The sequence below is a fragment of the Ptychodera flava genome, chromosome 9, assembly GCF_041260155.1.
Source record: "Ptychodera flava strain L36383 chromosome 9, AS_Pfla_20210202, whole genome shotgun sequence".
In the NCBI taxonomy this organism is placed as follows: domain Eukaryota; kingdom Metazoa; phylum Hemichordata; class Enteropneusta; family Ptychoderidae; genus Ptychodera; species Ptychodera flava.
The window spans coordinates 19,211,059-19,236,551 of NC_091936.1; the positions used below are offsets into that span (position 1 = coordinate 19,211,059).

Below are 25,493 nucleotides of genomic sequence, written 5' to 3' on the forward strand. Positions count from 1 at the left end.
GCTCAATGCTTCTCAGTACAATTCGATATTTATCAGATCAACATCTCTAGCAAGTTTCATAAAATTTAATGCTGTAATTTTGGAGTAATATCATTCTACAAAGTTCATTAAATATTCAAATGAACCCTTAATTAACTTCACACTACTAAATGCTTTACACCACAGTTACATATCAGTCGAATCAGTATCTGCATCATATTCCGTCACATTTGGTGCAGTTACATCGGAGTTTTATGACTAATTACAAAACTTAATAAAATATGCAAATGAGCTAGTTATTAACTTGACACTGCCCAATGCTTATAAGCATAAATAGATATTATCATATCAATATTTGTTGCACGTATCATCAAGTTTGGTGCAGGAATTTCAGAGTTATGTCAATAGTAACAAAAGTTCATTAAATATGCAGATGAGCAGATAATTGACATGGCACTCACAGTATCATCATAATGCTCTGAGATTGTCATCTGTGAAAAGTTTCATGAAATTTTGTGCAGTATTTCTTGATATATATCCACACTGTCATGACCGTCTTCAAAGGGAAACCATTGTATGGAAAAAAAGATATTGCATAACTTCAAAAATATGCAAGTCACACCAATCAAAATCTCATCAATTCTTGCAAGTAGCATATGGTACCTGTGTACCAAATCTGACTTGAATCTGTTCAGGCGTTTTTGAGTTATCGTGTAAACAGCCATACAGACACACACACACACACACACGGACAGACAGACAGAAATCGCTATGACACTAGCCCACGTGTATGAACACGTGAGCTAAAAATAGGAGTGTTGTCTATAGCCAAATACAGGACCGGTTATTACCTCTGTGTGAACAGCCTGGACACGGTCCATAGAGGGATCTTGGCCTGGAGAAACCCTATATAGTTATTGACACCCAGCTGTCAATAGAACTGGCCTGTTTTATACGTACTATATTCGACCGTGTCCAGAGTTATCAGAACCAACCAGATATGAACAGAATGTGCTCACGTGTTTTACAACAGGTTCATTAATAGTCAGTAAACAGACTAGAAAATTTTAGCATTTACTAAACACAACAACTTGACCTATTAATGTGACCCCTGAATGGAAGGAAAGACTATGAGTTTGACAAAATTACAAACTTGGTTATCAAGCATTGAAATTGACTGTTGATGACTTGACATATATTGACATTTATCAGACAATACTGGACGCATGAAATAATACAGTATAACATGAATTACTGCACACTTTTTGACTGTTATGAAGTTGTATAAAACAATTGTACCTTTGACCTGTCTCATTTTAAAGTTACAAAACAACGAGCAAGGAGATGTTATGCAACATTTGCAGACCTCAGGATAATCACTAACCAAAACACAAGAACAAAGATAGACATTGTATATTCTGACGGCAGTGCAATTGAGCACACGACGCGTAGTGGAAGACAGATTTTTGATAAGACTGGACATGTATACGGTGTACTGCCAGAGTAACTATCTCTGACGAGGATTTATTGTATTATGTTTTTCAATATTCATGTCAATAAACCAAATTCATACCAATATAATCAACACCCGTGTGAGGCGTGTAATAAGAACAATCAGATATCTGTTATATCATTATTTGTAGCATGTTTCATCAACTTTCGCACAGTACTCTCAGAGTTAAATCTCTAATTACAAAATATTATTTAATATGTAAATGAGCTAATTATTAACTTGACACGCCCAATGATTCTCAGTACAATTAAATATTTTTCAGATCAATATCTGTAGCAAGTTTCATCAAATGTAAGTCTGTAACTTTGGAGTAATATCACTAATTACAAAGTTCATTAAATATGCAAATGAACCCTTACTTAACTCGACACAACTAAATGCTTTACACCAGAATTAGCTATCTATCGGATCAGTATCTGCAGCAGATTTCATTACATTTGGTCTAGTTATTTTGGAGTTATATAACTAATTACAAAACTTCATAAAATAGGCAAATGAGCTATTTGTTAACTTGACACTACCAGATGCTTGTCAGTACAACTAGATATTTATCAGATCAATATCTGTACCAGATTTGACTGACTTGGGCGCCGTAATTTCAGAGTTATATACCTAATTACGAAGTTCATTTAATATGCAAATGAACGCTTAATTAACTTGACACTACTAAGTGCTTTACACTTCAGTTAGATATAAGTCAGATCGGTATCTGCAGCAGAATTCATCAAATTTGCTGCAGTTACATCGGAGTTATATGACTAATTATAAAACTTCGTAAAATATGCAAATGAGCTATTAATCAACTTGACACTGCCCAATGCTTCTAAGTATAATTAGGTATATATCAGATCAATATTTGTTACACGTATCATCACATTTGGTGCCGGAATTTCAGAGTTATGTCATTTTTAACAAAACTTCATTAAATATGCAAATGAGCAGATAATTGACATGACACTCACTTTATCATCATAATGCTCTGAGATTGTCATCTGTGAAAAGTTTCATGAAATTTTGTGCAGTATTTCTTGATATATGTCTACACTGTTATTACCGTCTCCATAGGGAAACCATTGTACGAAAAAATGATATTGCATAACTTCAATAATATGCAAGCCACACTAACCAAAATCTAATCAGTTCTTTTAAGTAGCATATGGTACCTGTGTACCAAATCTGACTTGAATCTGTTCAGGCATTTTTGAGTTATCGTGTAAACAAACAGACAGACACACACACGTACACATACACACACATGGACAGACAGACAGACATCGCTATGACATTAGCCCATGTGTGAAGCTGTGAGCTAATAAGGGGGGTCAATGGGCTGAAAATGAACTGAACTGGAACATTTTGCTTGATATTATTGGATTGGAATTGGCTAGACATGGTGACAGATTGTGGTATCCATCATTTGAGAGGTAACAAACTAATAATGTGAGAAGTTAGTTTTATAGAGTAATTTGACCCGGATAAATTCGCTCACTCCACGTAAATACATGTCATATTTTTCCTAAGTCCAAGTCGTCAATTTCCTTACATAGTGGCCTCAAGTTCTAGGCTATTGTAAAAAAAATCTGCACTCAACATCATTATCAACTCGCACAACAGATTTCTCAACAGGTAAGAATAAAATGCCTGCACTGATATTTCTCGCATACTGACGTCATTAATGAAACCCGGATCTTAGCCCCCAAAAAAACCTATTCACAAAGCGAGCTGACGTAACACCGAGGCCAAGTGCATTGTTCAGTAAACGGGGGAAACATCAGATCACCTTTCAGGAAGCCAGCAGATTGGAAAGACTAAGCGAAGAGACTTGAATTTCAAACCCCTCTTGTCTGGTCCAGCGCATTAGCACACAACGACAGCCTAAGAGTGAAAATGGTCAATCAAGTACTCGTCGTATATTTAACTTTGCTCCTTGGGATACCAACAGGTAATTGTGATTATGTTAACTTTTTCTTATCTTGTCTCAACTTCCTGTTACCATTTTTTCAAATTATTCCATCGTTAGGTGTATTCGGTCGAACGGTATCTTTCCTAAAAAGACTTAACCAAAAGTTGGCATTAGCTGCTTTGTACAAAAATACTCAACAGATGCAAAAAATGCGCTGAAACCGCTGGTTTCGAAACCAGACATAGGTAGCCAAGTTGTTTCCAACTTAATCAACACCAATCATTTCGAAGGAACGATGCTGCTTGACAGCAGCTCTCGATACTTAAACATGATTCCATTGAAAAAATTTTATGTATACAACAAATATAGGCACAGAAGGGTTCTTATTCGATTTTAATTATAATGAAACATTTTAGAAGAGTAGGTATATTAGAGGATGTTATCACAATCAGCCTACTCTATCGGATAGCATTATTTATAAGCTCACCATGCTAGTGTCTTAGTGTCTAAACAAAAAAAGAAACAAATCGGCAATATACAGTCCGAAATTACATGAAATCTCATTTCGAGTTTTACTATTTCATGTAGGGAAAGAGAATAGCGTCAGTAAATTCTAAATTATTTCCGTGTACCAAACTGTAATCGCCGTTGAACAAAGAAGTCTAGGTTACGAGTCGCTATTTAATGTAGAAAACAGAATAGCGTCAACAAATTCTAAATTATTTCCGCGTACCAAACTGTAATCGTCGTGGTACAAAGAAGTCTAGGTTACGAGTCGCCTTTGGGACTTTGTCATTAACATTTAGTCTATTTACAACTGATGTAACAATAGAAGGTTCCATTCAAAGCGCCTTTTTATGGTGAAAAGCAGTGGTGCATGATGAACAATTAACAAAGCAGTAGAGCCATCTGCTTTCACTGCGTCATTCTGTTCGCAACTCTTGAAAATAGAGAAGTCCTAACTATCTTACTTCCACATCTCTCTCTCTCTCTCTCTCTCTCTCTCTCTCTCTCTCTCTCTCTCTCTCTCTCTCTCTCTCTCTCTCTCTCTCTCTCTCTCTCTAAATAAACTAAAGTCAGGGCAGAGTAATATTTATGACATCTTCCACTCTTTACCAAGCAGATGGCTCTACTGGTTTGTTAATTGTTCATCATGCACCAATTTACCAGATTATCTATGAATAATTAGCTTGCAAGCAGACACTCTGAAAACCCGTTATTGTCATTTGTCTTCAGTAGTATCCTAAACCAATCAATATTTAAAATGAAAGTCGCAGGACAAGTATAATACTGTCAGTTATCCTCCTGATGTGACTAGTACTACTTAAATGTATTATTGTTACTGACCTAGCGAAGGAAGACGGGTGATGAAATTCGTAAAGGAGTTGATGTTGTAATTTATTACTTATCAGGGGTCTCAGCCTTCTGGTTTTAGTTTTCCCAGGTTATGTTTTTTCCCTTTTAATGTATATCTGTAATCTTCTCATGTATGGAAAGTTTATAGGGTCCAAACGAATCCGTATACTAGGCACCGGCAAATTTCAACTGGTCGCAAAGTTTTAGAGCCACAAAAAAGTTCACGTTCATTGTTTTCAAAATCTAACGCTACTTTTATTGGCTTCAATTACCGTACACGTATGGCAATCGGAGCTGTCGATCTGTATGTCTCTACAAACGTGTTTTGGAAAAAACTTGAGATAGACTTCACATGTCACCTTGCTAATTAATACGTGAATACATAAGGCCCTGTCCATAAAATTTTGTTCATGGCTATGTTCGTGGCCATGTACAAATTTGAAATATTTGCAAGTGACGAAAAAACCAAAACTCCAGAAGTCATTTTCAATGACATAGTCTCTGACAAATATAAATTCTGTCAATGTGCTACAGTGAAAGTGTACAAACCTTATTGTAGATGCACTTTCAGAACAAAATGGTCACCTGCTTGCCATGTCGAGTCGTATCGTGAAATTATTCGAAGTGCATATGTATGCCATAGTCAATTTTCCTTGCCCAATGTTTAAAAGAAATCGGCCGGAAAAGTCTTAGATATCTGCAGGACGCACTGTCGCACACATGGAACACATTCAATAAATCCCCAGATTTTATACGAGGAGACTAATAACTACTATTTGGTTCAAATTATCATTTGAATTCGAACTTAAAGGATACATTTTTCAAAATGTTTTTGTCTTCCTATGGTGTAAAAAATCTTATTTCTGAAGCAACTCAAAATACAAATGCACCATTTTTCTTTGGGTTCCGATAGGGATGATCACATTTCAGTTTGTTTGAATTATTAGGTTAGACGTTTGTAACTTCCACCTATATTTCCTCTCTTTTTAAGCTACTCCTCTTAACAAACAATCAATATAACATCATATCTTCCCTAGCAACTATGGCCACGCCCATGGCAGTGCAGTCTACTGTGCAGTTTACAAGTGGCAATGGCGCTTCAAAAATTGACAAGCTTACACTAGCAACAATGACCATGGCCGTGGCAACAAGAAAGCAGATGTGTTTCTGACAATTTCGAACAAGAATAACGTAACTAAACTTTAAAAATAATCGAAATAACACTCTGTCTTCCCTAGCAACAATGACCATACCGATAGCAATCTTATCTAAGATGACAAGGAAACTCTCTCATACTACATATTTTCAAAAAGCAGAGACTCTAAAGTTTAATATGGTAGCAATAGTTTTTTAAAAGGATGAAGGAATGTATATTTGGGGTAAAAAACCTCAATTTTGGTGTTGATATTATTTTCTGAAATGTAATATTTCACTCGAAACAAGAGCATATGAAGAAAAAAGGACTCTTCTATTTTGCAATATATATCATCATTCTCAAATGGCATGAGTTGAAAGACTGACATTCAAAAAAGTGACTAAAAACATAAAGAGCAAAATTAACATGCCTTTCATTCAAAGTCTAAGAACGTTATTGCCAAACAGAAAGTCGTTTTGTTATATAGCATTTAAAAAACAATGTGACTATTTCAGAACTTTGACCAAGCCAGAGTGAAGTTAACTTCTTTGATAATCTTGAAATTGGACGAAAAGAGGAACCAGGAAACCGGGTTATTTGCATAATTTTGCATAAATTAACTCTTCTTTATCACGTAACTTACGATTGCTTGACAAGCTAAAAGGTGAACCCAACCAATATTTTAATCTGGGAATAACAAATTGATTAAAATTGAATGAACATTTGCAAAAAAGGAGATTTTGAGCAAAATACGCTGTTTTGGGTGCAACACCCTTTTAGTAGTTTAGGGACATTCTTACTACACTGTACTTTCACATATTAAACGCTTATAAGTTTATAAGATATGTGTTGAGAGCATTTGATGTTACGAAGCTTTTTTTATAAAGACGATTTGTGACGTCATTTGGCATGGATACATGTAATGCTAGAGAGTTGGTCCTTATAGCAGGAAAATAATTCAGTCCAAACTATTTTATTCTGAGGTCTTGGTTGACTTAGGTTAGTTTTGCAATTCTCACTATTAATTAAAATGAAAAAGCATGTAGCTGTCTTGCTATTTTAGTCATTTGTACATTTCCTACCGAAGGGCCTATAGAAAAGGTTCAGCATAAGTCGAAAATACATTCAAAAGTTTAATTGCCTTTTTTCAGCCGATTTACTTGCACCAAATTGAAAATGCACATATTCAATTTCATATCAAAAAAGTACTTGTCTGGCATTTGAACAGTACACGTCAGTGTTGAGTCAGAATATAATGAACGATGTAAGCGGGTAATCTTTGACTTTGTTACACATACATCAGAACATCTTTGAATGCAGATTTAGACTATTTAACATATTGATGGATTTCCAAGAACGAATAAATCATTTTTGTGATTTCGGTAACTAATTTGTTTGAAGGCAATGTATCAAATTAGGTGTAACGTCATTGAACAGACTATCATAAGCACAGACAAAGGGGTAACGAAACGATTTCTCTCAGAGAAAAACCATGGTAATAATACTGAAGTTATCCAACTTCTAGACTTGTATCTATACTATTGGCATGCCTCTCAAAACACTTACATATACATATTCAAGCGTTCCTGTGTGCTTATCCTGGGTGAATAGCATATCATTTTGTCTGAAATTGACACTTTTTAAATACTGCCAGTTAAGCTAGCTCTTACTTTGACCTGTTTACACGCAACCTATTTTTTTCGACATGAAAATGGAAGTTAATGCAATGTATTATATTACGATAGTGATCAATAATTAAAGATTTTGTTTTATCAAGTTATGTATGCACGTGTGCATTATTACACACATGCCCTTGATATCTTAGACGAACGACGGCAGACTTTAAAAACGGAGATAACAAATGGGAATGATATTTTATCGTACACACCTATTGGTTGAAAACATTAACAAACAAAGCCTGTTCCCTCCCTTTTAAAGGGGCAGACTGGACGATGTATTTCGACATCATGGACGCCGAATACAAAGGAGATCGTGAAATGATAGCACATGTTTTCGACAAGTTCCCAAGATTTATGTGCGAAGATCCTGTCAGAATGCAAGTGAAGATGAACGATGGTGAAATGACTCATCTGACCAGTGAATTATTTAGTATAGATAGCGTTGAGAAGGGATTTCCTTGCCTAAATGTCAACCATTCGGACAGTGTATGCGATAATTATCAAGTGCGATACTGTTGTCCAGGTAAAGTGCATCATTAAAACTACACAGGCATATATCACAAAAAACATATTACTGCCATATAATAATAATAATAATAATAATAATAATAATAATAATTAGAGATGTTTAGTGTAATTGCTCTGATAAAATTGTTTCAAAGTTGACGACTTTAATAAGCTCACGTATTCACACACTTGAGCTAACGTCGTAGCGATGTCTGTCTATCTGTCCGTTTGTGTGTGTCTGTCTGTGTGTCTGTTTGTGTGTCAGTGTGTCTGTATGTCTGTATGTCCGTTTACACGATAACTCAAGAATACCTGAACGGATTCAAGTCAAATTTGGTAGACAGGTACCATATGCTAATGGCAAGCAATGATTAGATTTTGGTGAGTGTGGATTGCATATTGATGAAAGTAGAAAAGATCTTTTTTTTAAATAATGGTTTCCCGGGAAGACGGTAATGACAGTGTCGACATATATCAAGAAATACTTAACAAAATTTCATGAAACTTTTCACTGATGACAAACTGATGATACTGTGGGTGTCAAGTCAATTGCCTGCTCATTTGCATATTTAATGAACTTTTGTAATTAGTGATATAAGTCCGAAAGTCCGACACCAAATTTGATGATACCTGCTACAAATATTTATCTGATAGATTTCTAATTGTAAAGAGAAGCAACGAACAGTGTCAAATTAATAAACAACTAATTTTCATAGATAATTAAGTTTTGTACATTAGTATAGAACACAGTAATAACTGCGTCAAATTAGATGAAATCTGCTGCGGATTCTGATCTGACAGATATTAGACTGTGTTTCGAAGGATTTCGTAGAGTGAAGTTAATTGAGGGTCCATTTCCATATTTAATGAACTTTGTAATTAGTGATATAACTCTAAAATTGCAACATTACATATGATCAAATGTGGTACAGATGTTGATCTGATAGATATCTTATTGTCCCATGAGTTATTAAACAGCTCATTTGCATATTATAAAAAGTTTCGGGATTAGTGATTTGACTCCGAAAGTACTGTACTAAAGTTGATGAAACCTGCTTAGATATTGACCTGAAAGATACTGATTGTTCTGTGAACTATAAGCAGCGTCGGGGTTCGAAATCATCGGTGGTCATGCATCAAAAGACCACCAATGATCTCATTTCGACCACCAGATTCCATTTTGGGTGGTCCATCTTGAACACCAAATTTATTGCTAGAATTATCCAGACACATAATAGATTGTCATCAGGGATAGATACTTTGGTACTTATGTAGTTCACATCTTGTCTGTTCAACCACATTCGCTCCACTGAATCTATGGCAATCCTTCAACAACGACGCTACTCAATTCTACCAAAGTGTGCGTTCGTTTGGATAAACAATGTCTCTTTTTTGTTTCACTGTTTACTGCAATGATTATCTTCATGATTAAGTCTGCAAATGTTACATAACATCTCTTTGCAAATTTGATGTAACAACTAGGTGGGACAGGTCAAGGTACTTTTACACAGCTTCATAACAGTCCAAAAGTACGCAGTCATTGTCAAGTCATCAGCAGTACATTACTTGATTACTCAGTTCGTAATTCTGTCTAAACTTAAAATCTGTAACACAAGTCCTTTGCATATAACCAGTCAGTCATTTATGCAGAGGTCAATAATAGGTCAAGTTTATCTGTTGTGAAAAAACTGAAAATTTTATGGTGGATTTACTGGGAATCCAACGTCAACCAACTTAACAATTCAGGTGGTCAACTGCGACAGCCTAGAGGCATGGTCCAAGAAAAAGAGGTCAGCTCACTATTGCAAACAACTGCAATATATACTGCCTGAGCATTTTCAGTTGATATCTGGTTTTAATTTTTAGTTTTATTTATCTATATTGACCCACTTTCGAACCATAACCTAAACCCAAGCAAATTTATTACTGATTTAAATACATATTTGCTTGCTTAATATGAAAAACAATCACATATTACCCATCATACAATTCCAATGTCGCAAATATATATTGAGGTAAAATGTAAACGGCCCATGCCGCAACTGAACTGGACATTACGTTGTACTTTTCCTTTAAAAGAATGGATATTATTATAGCTTTGGCTTTGATATACGCCAGCGTAAGAAAGTTTTAACATGTGAAGAATTTTCCCTCAGCAGCAGATTTCTTGAAGCTGCAAGGTCATGTTACATAGACCTCTCTCTCTCTCTCTCTCTCTCTCTCTCTCTCTCTCTCTCTCTCTCTCTCTCTCTCTCTCTCTCTCTCTCAGGCGGGCACGGAGCCAAATGGTGTCTTACAAGTGAAGAGTTAGATCATCATCCAGTGAAGGAAAACTACTCAATCGAAATCCGAGAGGTAAGTCAAACTTATGAGGTATAAGAGGTAAGCTGCGAAATTAACTGTAGATTAGAGAGACATTAGCCGTTAATAATGTTAAGCATTATCAATTCCAACTTTCTCCATCTTATGTAATACTTTTCTACATATTACATAAATAAGCATGATTGAATATAACAGACATTTATTGCATTTAATCATTAAGTATTTATCATTTATTCCATCATCGAATTTATTGGTTCGGAGTCAGAAACGTTTTAAGTGAAGTGACGATGTAAACTTGACCTATTTCCTTAACAGTCCATTAAGCTCAAATAATCTTTGAAATGCCCGTTATTCGATATCACAACAAAGTGTAGGATGTTCAACAAAAGTACTTCTTCTAGCACGCATGATATACAGGTTTTAAGCTCATGTCTTCACACACGTGAGCTAATGTCGTTGCGAAGTCTGTCTGTCTGTCTGTCTGTCTGTCTGTTTACACAATAACCCCAAAACACCAGAACGGATTCAGGTCAGATTTAGTATACGCGTACCATACACTACTGGCAAGAACTGATTGGATTTTGATTAGTTTGGCTTGCATGTTAATGAACTTATGACATATCATTTTTTCATAAAATTGTTTCATATGGAAAATGTAATGACAGTATCGACATATATCAATAAATACTCCACAAAATTTTATGAAACAGATGACAAACTCAGAACATTATGATGAAACTCTGGGTGTCATGTCAAGTTTCTGCTCATTTGCATATTTAATGAACTTTGTAATTAGTGACAAAACTCCAAAAGTCCTACACAAAATTTGATGATAGCTGCTACAAATATTGATCAAATAAATACGTAATTCTACTGAGAAGTATTTATCAGTGTCAATTTAAGACACAGCTCATTTGCATATTTGAATTATTTTGAAATTAATGGTTCATTTGCATATTTAATGAATTTTGAAATTCGTAATATAACTCTAAAATTATGGCACCTAATGTGATGAAACCAACTACAGATATGTCTGATAAATATCTTATTGTCGCGTGAAGCACTGAGCAATGTCAAGTTAATAAAACTAGTGCTTTATGTAGCATTGCACATTTAATGAAGTTATGTAATTAGTCATTTAACTCGGATAACGGCGCCAAATGTGATGAAATCAGCTGCAGATACTGATCCGACAGATATCTGACTGCGTTATGAAGCATTTTGTAGTGTTAAGTTAATTAATATTGCATATTTAATGAACTGTGCAATTAATGATATAACTCTGAAATTATGGCACCAAATTTTGTTAAACCAGATAAAGCTATTGATCTGATAAATATCTAATTTTGCATGAAACACTGTGCGGTGTTAAGCTAATTAGGATTCATTCGCATATTTAATGAAGTTTTGTAAGTATTGATATAACTCCGAAACTATAGCATTAGATTTGATGAAATGCTACAGATGTTGACCTGATAAATGACTTATTGTCATTTAACTCTGTGAGTACTGCGCGAAAGTTGATGAAACCTGCTTCATATAATGATCTGACAGATATCTGGTTGTTTTGTGAAGGTACTCTTATGTAATGAACGTGTCCTAAACTACGTGAGCACATTCAGTTCACATCTCTATCACGCCTATTTGTAACAATCAACCCTATTTGTGACACTAAACAAAAATTTACCCAATTTGTCTTTTGGTCGGAGGTCCATATATCTTTTTTTCATGAATTTGACTTTGTTTGTGTACCGGTTATTTACTGTCTATTCTGTGCTCTTTTGTGTCTATGTTTAGAACTATTGTATTACGAATTTTGACCTAGTGTTATCGGATTGTAGATAGGTATGATTGCGATTAATGTAACATTTTTCGACCAGATATGAATTGAATATGCTCACGTGTTTTACAACAGGTTCATTATAGTCAGTAAACAGACTATATGACCCCTGAATGGAAGGAATGACTTTGAGTTTGACACAATTACAAACTTAGTTATCGAGCGTTGAAATTGACTGCTGATAACTCGACATGTATTGACATTTATCACGAGACAGTAATGACATGATTTACTCATACTTTTTGACTGTTATGAAGTTATGTAAAACAATTGTACCTATATCAAAGTGACAAATCAACGGGCAAGGAGATGTTGCGCAACATTTGCACACCTCAGGATAATCACTAACCTAAACGCAAGAACAAAGATAGACATTGTATATTCTGACAGCAGTTCAATTGAGCACACGACGCGGAGTGGAAGACAGATTTCTGATAAGACTAGAAGTGTATACTGTCTGCTGCCAGGGTAACTATTTCGGACGAGGATTTATTGTATTATGTTTTTCAATATTCCTGTCAATAAACCAAATTCATACCAATATAATCGACACCCGTGTAAGGCGTGTAATAAGAACAATCAGATATCTGTTATATCATTACATGTAGCAGGTTTCATCAATTTTCGCACTGTACTCTCAGAGTTAAATCACTAATTACAAAAATTTATTTAATATGTAAATGAGCTAATTATCAACTTGATACGCCCAATGCTTATCAGTACAACTAGATATTTATCAGATCAATATCTATACCCGATTTCACTGATTTGGGTGTCGTAATTTGAGAGTTATAGACCTCATTACAAAGTTCATTGAATGTGCAAATGAAACCTTAATTAACTTGACACTACTAAGTGCTTTTCACCATAGTTAGATATCAGTCAGATCAGTATCTGCAGCAGAATTCATCAAATTTGGTGCAGTTATAGCGGAGTTATATGACTAATTATTATAAAACTTCATAAAATATGCAAATGAGCTATTTATTCCCTTGATATTGCCCAATGCTTCTTAGTATAATTAGATATATATCAGATCAATATTTGTTGCACGTATCATCAAGTTTGGTGCAGGAATTTTAAAGTTCATTAAATATGCAAATGAGCAGATAATTGACATGACACTCACAGTATCATTTTCATGTTCTGAGATTGTCATCTGTGAAAAGTTTCATGGAATTTTGTGCAGTATTTCTTGATATATGTCTACACTGTCATTACTGTCTCCATAGGGAAACCTTTGTACGGAAAAAAATGATATTGCATAACTTCATTAATATGCAAGCCACACTAACCAAAATCTAATCAGTTCTTGCAAGTAGCATGTGTACCAAATCTGACTTGAATCTGTTCAGGCGTTCTTGAGTTGTCGTGTAAACTGACAGACAGACTGACACACATACTAACACACACACACATACACACACACACACACGGACAGACAGACATCACTATGACATTAGCCCACATGTGAACACGTGAGCTAAAAATAACACCACCAGCAACGCTGTAGTCTTCATAGCAACATATAGCCAAAAGATCGAAACGACAAAAATCAAGCAAGCCCTGACAGAAAAGTGAACTTGAAAAAGACGAAACGCTAAAAAACTATTCAAAAACAACCAAGAATCGCATACAGGTGGAACAGAAATGTAGGCGATACACTTATAAACGCCAGACTTGACAAGAGCTTGAACTCAGATTCACCATAGACATTCTAGCTTCCCTACTTGAACAACAAACGTAAGCAGAACAACATAATAACATATATAAGCAATCAACCAATCAACACGCCTCACAATCAAAAATGAATTTTAAGCGACTGATGAGGAAACTCTGTATTCGAAGGATTGCACTGTCACACTAGTCTCTCCGCTCCAGTGCGGAGTAACATCAAAACACGTAGATTACGGGTGCGTCTGGCCATGGCAAATCAACATTTTACATACAACAGCCAAACATGATATACACTTACAATATACACAATATAATACACAAAACGCAAACAACGAAGATATGAACAATGTGTGGATTTGCTTTCCCTTTACTACCTCTGACGAGCAGTTTCCGAAAAAAATGAGTTTCGACAAGCAAAACACAGGAATATTGCCCCCCCCCCCATACAAATATGCACATTTCATCAAAATTTAAGTAAATGTGGTTACGTTTTGTCAACAATTAGGTAATTGTTACAAATAGGGTTAAATTTTGTTACAAATTGGATTAATGTTACAAATAGGGTTAAGTTTTGTAACAGATGGGGTTAGTGTTAAAAATAGGGTTAAGGTTTGTTACAAATCGGGTTAGTCTTACAAATAGGGTTATTTTTTGTTACAAATAGCGTTAGTATGACTTCTGTCAGAGAACAAGATTCTTTTCACATTTTGACCGAAATTGGTGAAAGTTGCCCCAAAATAAAATTTGGGCATATATCTGCACAACTTCATTATCTCTTACGAGAAGGCCTATTTTTCCTAAGAACTTGCACAACAAAATTCAAAAAATTTAATCTTACGAGCCGAAAAATGAGTTTCGACAAGGAAAAAACAAGAAAATCGCCCCCCAAAATACAAATATGCATATTTCATCAAAAAAGTATTTTTGAAAATTAGGTTTTGTTACAAATAGGGTTAAGGTTTGTTACAAATTGGGTTAGTGTCAAAAATAGGGTTTATTGTTACAAGTAGGGGTGATACAACTGTACATGTTGTTCTTTCAATGTGTGTGTTTATGTTTTTGAAAAGGTACTGACAATTGAACAAGAGTAAATTTTGGCTCAGGTCTTTGTTTAAATTAGCGTTGCATACAACACAGTAAGTTGGGTGAGAAAGAAGTGTACGTTTATGAAAATGCATGCAAATCACTCAATTTCTTAGCTTCTTTTTTCTCCTGTTTTAAACATTTTAAAATAATTAAACACTACGTACCCTCCAGCTGCGTCAAATTTTTGAAATTCTCATATTCTGAATTTAATACTTAACAAACCGACGGCAATAAGGTCACACAATTTGAATAAGACTCATTTAAATTTTGTTTATCACAATTGTATTGACTATAACACACACAGTTTTGAATGTGTGTCTTTTGACCCCTGCCATTTAAAAATAAGAATAGATAATGCAAAGCAAACGTCATATTTTCTACATATACTTGAGTTTCAAGTGAGATATTTTACTTGGTTATGTAGTGTCAGTTTTGGGCGAAAATCAATTTCTATCAATAAAAAACTTGATGTTTTCCTAAATATGTACCCCTTCGTCCTTCGTGTAAACTATTGTTGCAAAACTGAAATTTATATTTTGAGGATTTTCATGTCAGCGTAGATAAGAAAGCGACGCTACCTGAAGGTCAACAATTTTAGGTTGTGTTCAATAAAAATGGTGAGGGGCTGGAGGAATCGCGATTGAAATCTTTTTTTTCGGATTTCCCCTCAATACCCTCAAACATTTTCAAGTCCCCCAAAATTATCATATATCCATATATTATTAGGAATGCACGCAGAGTAAAACTTAACATGTATTGCGTTGTTCTGTCGCAGATATTCGACACTTATCAGCTGGTTTTAGAGCCATATAACTATGGCAAGTTCTTAAATTGATTCATTTTTAAATGCATCAGTGGGCTTTTTGGATTTATAAGTCCAAACCGACTTGAGTTTATCCAACTCTAGCCAGGGCAATGGCACCTGCTTAAAAGCACACAAAATGACAATCATGAGAGATTATGCAAATTGTGAATCCCTGGCGATTTTTTGCCAAATTGTGAAAAACTGATTAAGTGACTTGCAAAAATTTTTTATTTCAAAAGTACAAGACATATACAACTTAGATTTTACTTTAAATGCTTTACAAAATTTACAATACCGGAAGATTAAATATTCCATCAAATAAATGTTATAATCTCAGAAATTTTGGGTGTTATAATAGCAAATTTGGTAAAAAACAAAATGATTCCATTTAGTCACACATTTTTTCATTTAAAGTAGAGTCTTTACTGTTCAGAGGTTTAGATGGGAAAACTTCATTCACTGCATCATAGACCCTGGAGCAAGACTGCATTAACTTGAAACGAATGGTTTTATAGATTGATTTTAAGCGGTTTGAGAAAACTGACTTTTCATCGTAGATTTGTATAAGATCAAGCATGGTAACCCCACTTTTTTATCTAATATTTGATTATTCTCATACGCCAGAATTAAAAAATCCATGGTAACTGTTAAATCTCTTAGTCCTCTATGTGTTGCTCTCTGGCCTTATCTTGTGTACAAGAACATGTATGTTTCACTGTCAATTGAGTGTCCTATGACCCAAACTCTTCTTAAACTACATCAAACATCAGAACTATCACTGTCACTGCCGGTGTGCAGTGACAGTGACACTGCCCGTAGGCAGTAGCGGGCAGTAGCTGTATTAACTATGTATTTTGACAATATTTTTGTTCAGTTTATACAACTGTTCTTGTTTTACTCCTTACAGTATTTTGAGCTCTCCAGTATTCAGTTTGCCAACGCTGCCTAGGTGTACCGTGCATTTGTATTATTGACAAATAACTTTCATTCTGAACTCTAATTCAATTATCACCAATATTTAGAAAAATGGGCATTGTTGACAAACTGAATATTGTGTTTTTTCAGCATGCTGTAGAGAGACACCAAGAAACTGTATTTGATTCATTGCAAGGGCATATTGAAAAAAATTATCAACAGTTGCAGCTCCTGCCCAACTTGTTGTTTTTACAAAAATTGAATGGCATTCATACATTTTTAGATTTTTTTCGAGATTAAAGTCATACAATGCGACAAAACAGTTCTAGATTTTGTTTAATTATACTTACATTAGAACCATTGGACGATATCAAAATGTTGGGAGCCAAAACATTTTCAGGTGGCCCCTATACAGGCATAACAAAACTTTCAAGTTCCTCCTCGACTACCCCTCGAATTTTCGAATCACCCCCCTCCCCCCGGAATTCCTCCAGCCCTTTACCCATTTTGGTGAACGCTGCCTTATGCGACTCGAGTAAGAGCTAATCTGATTAACAGTCTAACGGGTTGCATAAAACAATATCTATAATCACTTCAATTAACTCCAGTAATATCAATACACAGCAACTCTCATAAAACAGGTTCTTTAGTTGTATGGGATGATATCATATAAAAATAAAGAGTATAAGAGACACATCTTCGATATTTTCGGTTTTAGAATACCAAGGTTGATGAGACAGTTTGGAAAATACCTTACGGTGATGTTCAAGGAAATGACAACACGTTAAATGACGTTGTAGCCACATCAGTCGAAATAATGTCCGGAAACGAGGTAATTAATCTATTTCATTCCTATGTTTAGATTGGTCATCACATATCAACAGAGGTATGGTGATTCTGATTAAATGGTTGCACTCCATTAGCGTTAGTCAAGGTGGTTCGATGCCTTTTTAATGCTCTTGAAAAGCACCAGTTTATTTCATACAGGAACAAATTTTAGAAGACATGAAGGTTTTGTTACATTCAATTCATAGTTTTGTCACATTGGTTGTGATTTACATGACTGCTAAAGGGAACAAGACACTACTGTATGACATTTCTTGTGTTATTTTTGTTCGTTTGCAAAGCAACGAGATCTATGTTGTTGATCAGATCATGGCCTGATCTTAGTGCATAAACAAATGCCTTTCATCTTACCAATGCTAACCTTTTGACAACGTAATGAAACAACAGTAGCTCAAATAGCGGTGGATTTGTCCCTCCAACAAGTTAACTTTATTAGTTAAACTTCTTTCAGTTTTATGATATTATATTTTGAATGGTATTATCTCATTCACGGGAGGATATACCTGACCCCGATACGTTATGAGACAAGTAAAGCATGGTAAACATTGCTAAGCATGTTGTAATTACTTCAAGCACGGCGAAACCAATGTCTATTGAAAATGAGTTTGTTCAAGATAGAGGTGTTCTTTCGTTACCTTGTATTGTTACTTTGTTTTGTTTTGTGTTTTTCTTACACTCTACAGAAGAATCGGTTTTCAGTAAGTGAAAACAATACGTCAGTGATCCTCGCTGGCCTGCTCGATGCGGATATTTTGTCTTGGTACTCACTAGTTATCTATCTTACTTTCACGGTAGGTCAAACCGTCAACCTCCTGCATAGCAACTGTACCCTAAACGATAAGAATAAATTCAAATGAAGATGTCGTTAAGTTGCAATGCGAGCGGAGCTGCTCTATCGCTACCAGAAACTTCGCTTCCTTCCATCATATTTAAATTGAACACACAGGCCTACACATGCATTTTACCCGATTATTTGCTAGAAAAATTACCTAGGCGATGCAATCAATAGCTTGCATCGGAATTTGAATGACTGGATATCGAATATTGGCGGTTTGGTTTTTAAAGCCTCTACGAACATGGCTGCCTCTAATCGCTACTTCGCATACATTATTGAATATATATATATATATATATATATATATATATATATATTTATATATCTTTTGCGCAGAACGGAAGTCTCTGGCCTGTTTATCTCAATATTAATATCACAGATGTCTATGACTGGCCATTGGTATATAACAGTACATGTGAAACCAGGGCTCGAATAAAGGTAAGTATGTAGCATTCCTTCCCTACCAATAGATCGATTATGTATTGAGGTCGGTTATGCATTGCTGCATACTGAAAGAGTTTTATAAACATTGATCAACACCTCCACAGACAGTGTGGATGGGGCATTATATCTCAGGCAAAATACCTTCAGATCTGATGTTGATTTTTCCTTTCTCCCTCTTTTTCACTTTTTGGAAATAGAAGTGTTACTAATTTTTGGCACAGTGCAACAGAATATGTGGACCATGAGACATCGATTGTTGACACAATATGACTCTGCTACATAAAATAGACTGAATAGAATTAACTAAACACCAACTGACGGCCTTATTCAACGCAGACGTTACCAATTTTAGGTGGCGTTAGAAGGTGCATATTTAAAGAGTTGTGTCATAATGACCAAATTGATACTTTATTTTTGTGCATTGATTGATTGGATTGACGATAGTCATCTTGATTCGAGAGTACTGAATTTTGCGAGAAAATAGAAAGAAAGAGGCACATTTTCTCCCGCTTTGAAAGAATTTGTGAGAATTCTATTTCTCGCACTCTAACTGTGATAGTAAGTTTGTCGCGCAATTATTTGGCCAGAATGCAAGTTTGTCGTCTCGTGTATGTGGGTAATTGAATTCCCGACGAGATTTTACTTTCTCGCAGTCAATTGACGAACGTTGGGAAATGTGACGACTCTGAAGATGAACGACAGGTCCGATGAAGTACGTGATTGTGTAATTTTAGTGATAAATGTGATGAACTGTTTGGGTAAATGTGGAATAGACTTATAAAATTCAATAGGAGCGACTAATTGGTAGATGACCTGATGCATCGAATATTTTTAGGAGGAAAGGTTATTTTTTCAGACGATTGAATAATACTTCATCTTTCGAACTTACAACTACTTTTTGCTCATATTTACTCGATGTACAATCGACACTCACAGAACGATGATTCACTGCTGCAGCCTTTCCAAATACGTATACATGGAGTGTCTACTGAGAAAATAATACGCCATTACGAAGACACCACCTTGGTACTGAACAATACAGAATGTGAGTTGTTCTTTCTATATTTTCCAAATTTTTTCAAACAGCAAATCCAACATTTTCGGACCTAGCCCAGAGAAAGAAAGATTGTTCCAGGTATTTTTTCATCATGTGGTAGCACATCTTGCAACAATGGACTTTGTTGACACTAATTACGAGTAACATGAAGAAACATATTCACAGGGCACGCCTTATCTTCAGCCTGTTGCATACCAAAGTATTTTAATGCCTAAAGAGTTTAAAGTGTGTGTCCCGCATAAATTCAAAGTTAATTTTGATTAAAATAAGCCATGCTATATGATTTTGCCATTACTACTTTATCAAATAAATGCATCATCCCAAGGAAACGACGCGGTGAAATATTATAAAAGTGCAATATGTTGTGCGACTTTGAAGTAAGCTGCCATTCGGGTCATTTCGGAATTCGCGGGCATTGCCACCGGAAATGACGTAACTAATAGAACGTACGAGTGAGTGTGTTCACCTCAGCCATAGCGAATGCTTACCGCTGTGGCTTCAACATGGTGAGAAGTTACACTTTTGGTGGCTGAAGTAACCGAAGCCATTGCCAGTATATTGCATTTTAGGATGCCGTATTAGCCGCATTTGCCAAAATTACAAGAAAGGGTCGGGAAAGAGGCATTCAGACAAGCGTTTTCTGCGATGCACATTTTCGAAACACGGTTCGGAAGCCAGATGTACGGTAAGATAGACTTTAATTCCTGGAGTTACTACATCGATTATGTAATCGCAATGCCATACCAGTACGACTATTGTCACCAGAAAGCGTTCGCGTGTATCATCATCAACTGTGGACAAGAGCGAGAACAGCAGCAAGACTGCGACAGGTTGCCCAAAACATGTCGAACATGCCCGCGGAGAAGTATGGCCATGTTTACATCCACCAGGACTGAACGCCGATTCAGCTGCTTTTATACGAAAGTGATTGTAAATAAATAAATAAATAATAAATAAATAAATAAATAAATAAATAAATAAATAAATAAATACAAGTACTACATCTCATGTACGTGTGACTCTATAATTAGTAACGTTAGGAGATATCTAATTTTATATTCCTAAAAAGTTTACGTAGTGATTGACTGACTCTTTGCGAGACTGAACGATAGTTTGTATATAATACAGCACGGCGCTGCCAGTAACAGTGACACAACGTGTAGCAAAGACGTTTCATACTGTTGACGAAGCAGTCGCGTTGTCGTCATCTGTTCCCTTCTGCTCGACTAAGTCTCCCCTAAAATATTTTAGCTTCTTTGGGAATTTCGCAGTCATGAAACAATGAACACTGTGCTTAATATCGCTGACACTTAATGAAGAAAAAACCTGCAGAAGCGTAGCTGATCACTCCGTCACAGAAATGGCCAGCTGACAGGTGCAGCCAACAGAGCTATTCATCGAAAAAGCTATTCCGGAAGCAATTTTTTAGGGAAGGGGAAATTTTAATTTTGCTAGGGCAGGGGACATATTTTTAGGTGGCAGGGGAGCAAATTTTAGTTTTTTTGTCGGGCAGGGCAGATATTGGTTGATTGTCTTGGGGACAGGGCTTAGCGAAAAACGACGGGAGGGGAAGCTACTTTTAAAACGGGGACAGGGGAATTTCAGCCATGGTGTTTCCGGGGATGGGGACACAGTGCAAGTACTTATACCTTTTAAAGGTTACCCAGACTACTTAGACTATCGACTGATCCCACATATCACTCTATGTACTGCGAGATGGAAACCAAATACAAGGCCACTGCAGTATGTGTCTGCATGGGAATGTTAATTTTCAGGGGAAATTTTTTTCTCAGGGCAGGGGAAAATCGACAGTTTTTTTTTTCATCACAGGGTAGGGTAGCTTCATGTCTGCAGGGGAAATGGAATTACAAAATTTTGAGGGGAATTATTTCCACGGCAGGGGAAATCAGCAAGTTTTTTTCGCAATAGGGCAGGGGAGCTCCAAACATTCACAGTGGGGAGTGGAAACAGGCAAAAATATGTGGGGAGCGGGGAAAAATGAAGTTTGAGTGCGGCAGGGTAAGTCGAAAAATTTTCAGTGGGAGGGCAAATTATGAACAGCTAATTAATTACCCTCTTGACTTAAAATTAGTCAGTTCATGTTACTTGTCATGTACAATATATCTTATCATAGTAAGGACCCCTTTAAAAGTGCATTGTTCGTTGGCTGCACCTGAGCTGAGCCTCCCGGCCTCGGGTGCCAGTGTGCCTGATATTTACACCATGTCAATTTTAATTTATCTCTTCCCGAGAATTTGGCTAGTTTTAAAAGTGCCAATGTTCATGTGAGGTTTTATAACGGCAAACTGAAGATTTTGCGGCGAGAATACTACTTTGGTGTTTATGCTAACATGACCCTCAGCCTGTTCCACTTCCAGCTGCTGTTGATAGGAAAGATGTGTTATAATAAACGGTGGACAATTTTCAACTGATCTCTACTACATTTATCTACAAGCGTCATGGTGTAATTCAAATTTTTATATGCAGATTTTGAACGAGGCAATTTATATTGAGAAGTAATAATAAGGTGGGATGGCAACTCTAGACTTTTATTCATATTTTGGTAGCTTGCGGTTGTGTGTACGGTAGTGCACTGGTGTGTATGACTGTGGTCACGGTGGGCTTGTCACAGACGCGACGGTCAACAAGAGTTCCGCTCTTGTTCTCGTTTAGGTTAAGGTCCCGACTGTTAAATTTGCAGGCCTGTAAATTCTGAACAGGTGTGTCATATCTTCTGTGACGATGACATTCTCAGTTGCACTGCTTTCACTCATGAAATTATCACTATCTCCATAGTCAATGCACGAAGTCACCATCACGCGTTCTATTAGTGACGTCACAGCTACTTACGCCAAAACGGGGCGATCTCGGCAATTTCGCCATGATTGAAGTCGAAACGTGCAACTTTGCCCGTATTTTCGTCGAAATAATATAATACAACTGTCTAAAAACCGCTCAAATAAGCTTCAGTTTGTGTGTAAATGTTTGTTTTATTAATATCAATTTCATTGACAATCAGAACTAGAGTATACGCCTCAAGTCAAACGAAAAAGCCTCAAAATGTGGCGGGACTCACACTTTAACTGTGTTTCATCGCAATGGACTACCACCGTAGAAAAGCCAACCCTTTAGTCCTAATAGGTCAAACCCGGAATTCGAAAAGACCACGGTACAAACAAACCCACGTGTGTGAACGCGCATAGACGAACGTGTATTTCCACACGCGTTTGTGCACATGTGGGTTTGTTTGTACCGCGATCACGTGATCTCTTGGGCGTACTGAGTCTGTAGAATGCATCGCGTCCTTTTTATTCCGGAGTAGAACCATTGCCCGATGGCGATTCGAATATTTTCTTATTTGCTCTGGCGCTGTAATAGTATGCTTAGGGTCCCCCCCCCCCAACATAACAGTAATATCCCTCCGAGCCGGCAGGCGAAGAGTGATACAGTGATATCTGGGAAACAGTGAGTCTCCGATGACGTCACACGAGTGAGGAATACTGGAAGATTATATCTTAATCCCATGCACAGACCCGCTTATTTTATTCCCCATAATAAATCATCTTCCGTGCTATGTAATTTAGACTTTTTTGTGTTAGCGTGGCGGAAGAAGTTGTTCGGTTCCAGTTGATTCGGGTCACAGACGCAATCTCCAGTTAGAGTGCTCAGGTGGTATTTCCAAATGATCTTTTTCTGTCGGATATTCTCACAAAATTTAAATTGATATGGCCCTCACCGTCGAGGACATGTGAAAGGACGATGGTTTAGGGCAACATTGTAGAAGTGGTATGCCAAAAAGTGATGACGTCAAAGTATGTGTGTGCTTATGGAAATGATGTCAAAGGTTACGTTCTAAAACGGGCGATAAATTATTTTTAGTGTAAGAGTAAGGAATGGGGCTTCGTAATATAGAGGGAATTGACAGAAAAAATTCACACCACTGTCCAATCTGCCCGGCGTATGTTCACCCTAACCCTTACCCCTAACCCTAACAATTACTCCGCTGGCATACATGTGACAAATTAATTAGGCCCACCTTTTTACACTAACCACTTGCGAGGAACGCACATTAATATCGTCCGAACTTGGAGCTAAGAGATGTCTGAGGGCGAATGTATGCTGCTAGATATTTATGAAATCGCCATACACAAAACACAGGAGACTTGTAATTACGACAAATAATTTTAAAATAAAATAAATTTCCACTTTCTTCCAATCACTTTTACAATTTTCGACTACTTCGTCTTTGTGTCCAGTGAAGCATAGTGGGGGTCAGAAATGGGGGTTAGATTGCTAAATTGTCAGAATTTCCGACCTTTTAGTCGGGTCGGAAGGTAGGGTTCCCATGCACCCCATGGATGTATTTTTTTAACCTACATTTTTGTAATCCTTAGGGTCTATATTTAATGAATTTTGATGTTCCCAAAATCAAATCGTGTCCCATGGGGTTCATTTGGCGCCATCTTTACCGCCATCTTGGCCGCCATCTTGGATTTCAACGATGGGGTAGGTGTCACGTATCTACCGCTTGACGGAAACAGAAACAATAAAATACTATAAACGTTACATTTTTTAGAAAGCCAAGATCATGGCCTTTTCATTGATATATAACTTAATAGGGATTAAATAATATTCGAACGTCGATTAGACTTTATATCGGTCATTGGCCGTAAATCGTAAAATTTGCGTAATTTCACACCCAATAATTAAGTTTCCGTTCCTCCAAACGATTTTTCATAAGGTATTTATATATTTTTTGGAAGAACTCAGTGCAATGAACAAGAAAAACAACATTAAAAGTATGTGTCTTGAGATTTAGTGGGTGCATGAGCTTGTTTTCTTATGTATGCCACATATCCGTGTGTAACATAAGAGGTAGGGGTAATGTTTCCCTTTCTGTTTCGAATCATGAATGATGAAACCATACAAATGTTACATTTTTTGAAAGTGCTGCATCAGACCTTTCTAAAAATATATAGATTTATGGGGAAAAGTTGCATATTTAAAAGTTACAAAGCTTAAACCTTTCGGTTTGTGTCGATTTTAAGTGATTTTTTAAGAACGAAATTACAACATATGGGGTAGGGGTAATGTTTCCCTTTCTGCCTCGAACCATGAATTACAAAACCATATAAATGTTATACTGTTTAAAAGCTCTGAAATGGGCCTTTCCAAACATGTATAGTTTTATTGGGAAAAGTCCATATTTTAAAGTTACAAAGCTTAAACCTTTCAGTTTGTGTCAATTTTAAGTCATTTTTAAGAACGAAATTACAACATATGGGGTAGGGGTAATGTTTCCCTTTCTGCCTCGAACCATGAATTACAAAACCATATAAATGTTACACTGTTTGAAAGCTCTGAAATGGGCCTTTCCAAACATGTATAGTTTTATTGGGAAAAGTCCATATTTTAAAGTTACAAAGCTTAAACCTTTCAGTTTGTGTCAATTTTAAGTCATTTTTTTCAAAAAAAATTTTAATATAAGGGGTAGGGGTAATGTTTCCCGTTCTGCCTCGAATTATGAATTATGAAACCATATAAATGTTATACCGTTTGAAAGCTCTGAAATGGGCCTTTCCAAACATGTATAG

General features: G+C 36.2%; 2 protein-coding genes across 4 annotated transcripts in view; both read left to right on the forward strand.

The window, feature by feature from the left end:
* Nucleotides 1–25,493, forward strand: part of LOC139140261 (fibroblast growth factor receptor-like) — a 129,025-nt gene that overhangs the window by 64,918 nt on the left and 38,614 nt on the right. The gene's annotated exons all lie outside the window — the stretch shown is intronic.
* The window catches only part of LOC139140263 (uncharacterized), a 51,900-nt gene continuing 29,650 nt past the window's right edge, over nucleotides 3,244–25,493 (forward strand). For 2 of the 3 annotated variants that reach the window (XM_070709391.1, XM_070709390.1), the window contains exons 1-7: nucleotides 3,245–3,434; nucleotides 7,825–8,088; nucleotides 10,342–10,427; nucleotides 17,436–17,549; nucleotides 18,247–18,354; nucleotides 18,735–18,836; nucleotides 19,779–19,887. In XM_070709391.1, the coding sequence (XP_070565492.1) occupies nucleotides 3,380–3,434; nucleotides 7,825–8,088; nucleotides 10,342–10,427; nucleotides 17,436–17,549; nucleotides 18,247–18,354; nucleotides 18,735–18,836; nucleotides 19,779–19,887 (838 nt within the window). In that variant the 5' untranslated portion in view covers nucleotides 3,245–3,379. Of the gene's footprint in view, nucleotides 3,435–7,824; nucleotides 8,089–10,341; nucleotides 10,428–17,435; nucleotides 17,550–18,246; nucleotides 18,355–18,734; nucleotides 18,837–19,778; nucleotides 19,888–25,493 lie in introns of all 3 variants that reach the window. The other variant, XM_070709392.1, reaches the window with a different exon arrangement.